The 6,569-nt window shown below is 32.7% G+C and overlaps 1 protein-coding gene and 2 pseudogenes across 1 annotated transcript; 2 read left to right on the top strand and 1 right to left on the bottom strand.

The window, feature by feature from the left end:
* The first annotated feature begins 2,271 nt into the window (after positions 1–2,271).
* LOC126554367 (uncharacterized) lies at positions 2,272–3,599 on the top strand (annotated as a pseudogene).
* Positions 3,600–3,716: 117 nt separating this feature from the next.
* On the top strand, positions 3,717–4,667 carry LOC126554378 (uncharacterized; annotated as a pseudogene).
* Positions 4,668–5,159: 492 nt separating this feature from the next.
* Positions 5,160–6,049, bottom strand: LOC126554377 (uncharacterized). The gene is made up of 2 exons (XM_050209452.1): positions 5,866–6,049; positions 5,160–5,758 (listed from the first exon to the last, which is right to left on the bottom strand). Exons 1-2 carry the CDS (start codon positions 6,047–6,049, stop codon positions 5,160–5,162), a joined length of 783 nt encoding a protein of 260 aa, XP_050065409.1.
* Between the last annotated feature and the right edge of the window lie 520 nt (positions 6,050–6,569).

The following is a 6,569-nucleotide window of genomic DNA, read 5'->3' as shown; positions in this document are numbered from 1 at the left end:
AGTAAAGATCACACTGATGCTGCTTAAGCATATTTTTTAAATTCAACTAAAAAAAATATTGATTTCCTTTTATTTTCAAAACAAAAATCTCTAAGAAAAGAACATATTAAACATAACAGATAAATTTTAGAACGTATCATTGATGTTATAAAACTTATCGTAAAAAGGGGTCTAAGTTATAGAGGGAATCAAAGTGAATCAGCATATATGTTGGATAGTTTATCAACTGATCATGGAAATTTCTTAGATATTCTTCTGTTACTAGGTAAATATGATATTCATTTGAATGACCATTTGAAAACTATTATAGAAAAGAGTAAAAAAGCTCATGAATCAGAAAGTAAGGGAAGAAGTGGACTCATTACATTTATTTCTAAGACTACACTGAATGTCATTATTGATTCCATTAGTTGCATTATTAAAAACAAAATATCTGATGCGGTTTGTGAAGCAGGAATGTATTCAGTAGAAATTGATACTACTCAGAATATAACTATTATGGACCAATGTGCTGTTATAATAAGATATGTTGACAAAAACTGCGTTAAAGTAAATGAAAAATTAATTGCAATTGTAGAATGTTCAAATTCATCTGGCCATCGTATGTTTGAATTGCTTCAAACTGTATTAAAAAATAACAATTTGAATTTAGAAATGTGCATAGGTAATGCAACAGACGGTGCAGCCAACGTGCAGGGTATCTACAATGGCTTTACAGCTTGGTTAGAAAAGTTTTTTCCAGGACAAGATCATGTTTGGTGCTAAACACATATATTAAATTTAGCCATAACTGATGTAACAAAGTGTTCATTAGAAGCAGCATCTTTATTAATTACTCTTCTAAATAATGCAGCTGTATTGTTTAAAGAGTCACATAAAAGAATGTCTCTCTGGAAAAATGTTGTAGGTGAGAAAGAACAGCGAAGATTACAGAAAGCTGGAGATACTAGATGGTGGGCTAAGGAAAGTGCTCTTAATAATATTTTTGGACCACCCATTGATGGTTTTAATAGTGCTATGTATGTTTGTGTTGTCAGTGCATTGTATAAAATAGAAATATCTGATAAATTCAGTTCAGATATTAGGCTAAAAGCAAAATGTTTAAAAACTGAGCTCTTGAAATATTCTACTATATTAACTGCATTTATCTACCAAAAAATATTTGAAATAACAGGGCCACTATCAAAATATATGCAAACAAGCTGTATTGATTTAATAAAATCTCAAGAACTTGTAAATGATGCATTAAAATGTTTAACAATTATACATAGAGATTGTGATGGCATAGAAATGGTAGCAAAGAAATTTGTTAAGTGGACGTCAACAGTTGAAAAATAAATTTTCACGAGGTAGATGTTGATGATTTAATTGTTGAAGACCATTTACCTGAAATTAGAAGTAGGAAAAGAAAATTACTACCTGGTGAGGTATCACATGATCAACCAATTTTAAATGCTTATCAAAGATTTACTGTGGAAGTACACAATGTAATTTTAGATAAAATTGTGTGCAAAATTAAAGAAAGATTTACTGGAAATTAAATGTTATATAGTGACTTATCTTATCTATCTCCTATCAACTTTGTTGATATAACAGCTAATGGTTTACCTAATACAGCATTAAATGAACTCTGTAAAAAGTTTGTAATATTTGACAATCGTTTTAACGCCAATGCATTAAAAAACGAACTGTTAAATTTTGCAAAAAATTTGGACAACAGTAGTATACATTTGCCGATCCTAGGACCGCCACCGCCACCGCCACCGCCACCGCCACCGCCACCACCGCCACCGCCACCGCCACCCCCTCTACACACCGCTCAGCCATAGATCAGGCCACCGCCACCGCCACCGCCACCGCCACCCCCGCGACCCTCCACTCACCCAAGGTACCGCCACCCGTACCACCACTCGCTGCCCAGCCATGGTTAGCGCCGCCGTCACACCACCTCCCACCCCGTCATAGATTCTGCAACCGGTACACTGCTCAGCCGTTATCTCGTAGTACACATTATCTTTATACCATATTATATACTTAACTATATCTATTACCTATATCTATACATCTATATACGTACAAAATAATGCCCCACCACTAATCCCCACTACCAGTTCACACCTAACTTCCAGAACTCCCCCACCATTCATAATAATAATAATAATAATATTAATAATATTAATGACGATTAATAATTAAGCACTAATATTCAGTCATAGTTTTGTTTTAACAGTGTCAAGTTGTAAATCTCTGTTTAACTTTATCAGTATTAATATGGCAGGGCCAATAAGTGAAATGAACCGTTTGTATAAATATGTTGCACTTCATCACCATCCGAACTCATCGATTGTAGTAATTTCACAATTGACTTTGAAAATCGCAAGTTTTTAAACATCGGATTCGATCCAAAAGATAAATTTAATATTGTACTGCGAATAATTACACCGTCACGGTATGTAAATATTTCTCCAGACTTCTTGAAGCGTATTTATTCATTCATGGGTAATATTTTATCCCACATTCTCGATCCTGCTGTGAAATATAAAAAATTCACTTTTTTTGAATGTGAATCGGTTTTGATCACAAGTATGGTATATAGGGGAGAGCATGTATTAGTCGTAGAGTCTAAAGAAACAAGCGGATGTAGAATTTTATTGAATAGAAGAGATCTTATGACAATTCAAGATTTAGAGTGGATGATTTTTGAAACCGTATCAAGAAAAATCAATATCGTAAGACCTAATATTTTAAATCAACTCGAACAAATATCCGAATACTTTAAAACAGATTTTAATATTGATAAATCCGCTACACTCGATGAAGTTATATCAATAATCAGAGGAATTCATATTGAATTAATCGCGAAACATATACAAAAGAACAAACAGAGTTTTTTTAACCCAAATAATATTATTCGCAACTGAACAGCTTGCAATCAATTGGATGACAAAATCGAGAAATTCGTTAAAAGTAAGAATATATTTTGAAATTATTAATAAAAAATATTTAACATATGCATTAAATTAGACAGTTGATGCACCGGCAGAATTTATTTCACCAACCAAGAGAAATGAGATGCACGATGCTGAGGAATTAAAGGTGAAACATATTGTACATATTTTTATTACGATTACTGATTTTTGTTAATTTTAGTTTTATTCTGAAACCTTTGATGTGGAAATGCTACAACCTTCACCACCAAGATACTCAAGTATGTCTCCGTTGATGAAATATAATGAAGACGATCCTTCACAGTCACGAGTAACTATAAATGAAACCAATAAAATATTCAAGTACTAAATTTTATTTTATTCTTAGGGTGCTGACGAGGAAAGGGGATTCAGAGAATATTTAGTAACAAATTCGATGAATCCATTAGAGGCAGCATGGGCTCCGATTCGGAAAACTATACCAAGGACGATACACGTATGTCGTATATATATATATATATAATTTTTTATGAGAAAAAAATTATTATTATTAATTTTATAGGCTGTCGATGAAAATGATGGTCCTACGTATTTTAACAGACCATAATCCCCCACCATCTCTTTCCGACTTCATAGATGGCAAGTCAGCAGAACAATCTACTCACTCCAATACAAAAGTCTTTTTATAATTATTAATAAAATCTTGTTAATGATAATAATAATAATAAATTTTCTTATATCATAATATTTGTTATTCAATACGTTATCAATACCCAGACTATGTTTCCTTCCATAATCATGTTTTATATCATATGAGTTTTTACTCCCACCCTGACTTAAGAGTAGGGATTCGTCCCCGCTCTAAACAAGCGCTCGATAGCACTGCATAAAAAGGATGACACGACCATATGACAAGTCAGTCGTAACCCGCTCTTCAAGTTAACAAGTAACATTAAGTAACAATTTCTGCGTTTAACCTTCAGTGTTACATAATGGCTAATAATCTGATCGATTGTAACACATTCTTTATTGATAGCAATGTTTATTTACATATTGGCTTAGATCCGGAACTTTTGTTTAATTGTGTTGTTTGTATTACAAGTAACTCTCAGTGCGTGAAAATGAGTGTTGAATTGTTTCAATCCATAAATACACTTCTTAACAACGTAAACTTTAGACTTCCATCGCACTTACTGTTAAAGGAGTTTAAATTGATGTCAATAGAGGAATTCAACGGTGTCAATATTCTGTCAATCAAATGCTTGCAGCAAGACCAGAATGTGCAGTTGACTAAGGAGAATGTTAAAAAGATTTTACAATTGAGCGATGCCATGGAAGAAGTTATTCAGATGAAAAATATGTATGTTCGGTCCGCTTCATTGCTTCAGGCCTGTAAGATTTCAATGTTTCTGGGGAAAGAAATGCCGTTACCCAAAGATACAAAAATAGCGATGTTGAGGATTATCTGGAGCACATTGAGGTCAAGAAATTGAAAGAACGTATTTCAGTCCAAGGTACTTGCTTAATAGCAGATTTAAAGATTAAAGCACTCAAACAATTGGCAAGGGGCTGGTTATCTTCTTCACCCGAAACTGAGGTAATACTAATATATTTTACATAATGTTGTATACTTAAACAACATTTTTTTTTGTTTAGTCTGAAGTCAACAGACCGAGGACAAGAGCATTTGTAGCGCGTGAAAAGGCAAAGGCAAGCCGTAGATTAAGTTATTTGAAATAATTTATTATGTAATATTTTATTGTAATACAATCAGAAAAAAAAAAAATGTTTATAATTATATTTTAATATGGCGAATAATTAAATAAAACATCATAATTTTTTTTTTAAAAAAAAAGTTTTTTATTTTTACAAACTATTTACAATTTCCTTACATCACCATTAAAAGGGTTATAAGTTATAATTTGATCGTGTAAAATGAGACAATAAGCTGCGGTTTTTGCTGGAATGGCCTTGTCTGTTTCGAATTCAATTCGTAAATCTACAGTCGATGATTTTACGTTGTCATTCTGTCGTGATAAATCCACGACTACGATTGGTACAAATTGTTGAAAAATATTTTTAGGAAGTAAAGGGTCACTATACTCTCTCTCGTAGTACGATTTCTGGAATTCAGCATATGCCTTGTACAATATAGCCGTAACATTGTTTGTGAAATCTGCACGAAAATCTTCATATGGATATACTTCAGAGTTTAATGTACTTTTAGGTTTTTCAAATAGCAGTGATCGAATCGTCCTGATGGATTAAATAATTATTTTTTCGATCGGTTTGAAGTCCGATTAATGCAAATCTAGGTTTCTCCAACAAACTGCTTGATTTTACCGTCCACGAATGAGAAGTGTTCTGAGGGAGAACTGGATACTCGCACAAGTCCCAATTTCTGAACGCACACGCAACTGGTTTACGAGAGTCTAATACTTTTAACAGTTTTATTTTTTCTTTATCACTAACTCTGATGATGGGCATCTTCCAGATAATTTTATTTAATTCAATGGCTACTTTTTTAAGTTTTTCATTAGGAGTTGTCGTCAAAACATACAACGCATCAAAATCTGTAGATGATCTGTTTAAAATTATTTGTTGATTACAGTTGAGTAGTATTTTTTTATAATCTTCACAAAATCCAAACAAGTGTTTGAGCGGGATACAACCAGCGAATTTGTTATTTAACATGAAATGTTTATTTTCACTGGCATCCATATCTACGTCCCAAGCAGCATTTTGTAGATTGTTCAATTCACTCGGAGTGTGCGAGCAAAAACCTTTAAGACTCGAAGATATTCCAGGAGATTTTAATTTTTGTATTTCCACTCCGTTAATTTCATATCGGATTTCAGAAAATAAAACGCTAAGCCATTATTTGTAAAGTTGAATTCACCCTTCTCTGCTGTAATATCTGCAGGTATATTTAATTTACCTTCAATGTAAAGATAGCTCTCGCAAGGCAAAGTGTAAGCGTCCATATTTTGAATAGATATTCTAATTTCATCGTTATTGGATAAAGCTGTAGTCGAATACGGAAGGAAAGAGTGGTACTGCATTTGAGTTATTTTGCAATCTTCTTCATATCCGCCAGCTACGTCCAAATACATTTCATCCATGATTATAGAACTTTTAAAGAGCGTAGAAATGATAGATTGTTTTTGGTTAGTTTCTTTACAATCGGTGTACGTCTTGACGTATTAATCTTGCTAGTAGAACTATTGATTTTCTTGATAACATTTCTTTTTATAAACTGTTGAACTTAATAGCCATCTTTATGTTTAATTTGTAAACGAATTGTGATTGGCTCCCCTCTTAATTGATTAAGTTATTATCTTGATCTCTTAGCACTATATTTACTTTACTTATAGACGTGGAATTAAGCCGGTAGAAAACTAAATGTTTTGGAACTTCAATGATTTTATGTCCAGGCGGCGAAGAAGGGAAAAACTCGTGTATCGTCTGGCTCGGTATACCATTACTGAATGAACCAGAAATTAGATTGCAATCTATTTTTATACAGTTAACTTTCATTATGTTAACTATCCGTTCAGATTCATGCTTTGTGTTTTCAGAGTAAACTTTATTTTCAAAACCTAATATTTTGGATATATTATGTTCAATCGTGAAATCAATATC

Source organism: Aphis gossypii, unplaced genomic scaffold (genome assembly GCF_020184175.1).
Source record: "Aphis gossypii isolate Hap1 unplaced genomic scaffold, ASM2018417v2 Contig00478, whole genome shotgun sequence".
Lineage (NCBI taxonomy): Eukaryota > Metazoa > Arthropoda > Insecta > Hemiptera > Aphididae > Aphis > Aphis gossypii.
Note: the sequence above shows the minus strand (reverse complement) of the source record. Positions and strands in the feature narration are given on the sequence as shown.

Coding starts and splice junctions, on each gene's coding strand:
- LOC126554377 (XM_050209452.1), bottom strand. CDS start 6,049: ATGGATGAAATGTATTTGGACGTAGCTGGCGGATATGAAGAAGATTGC. Junction 5,759..5,865: donor GAGCTATCTTTACATTGAAG/GTAAATTAAATA, acceptor AAATTAACGGAG/TGGAAATACAAAAATTAAAA.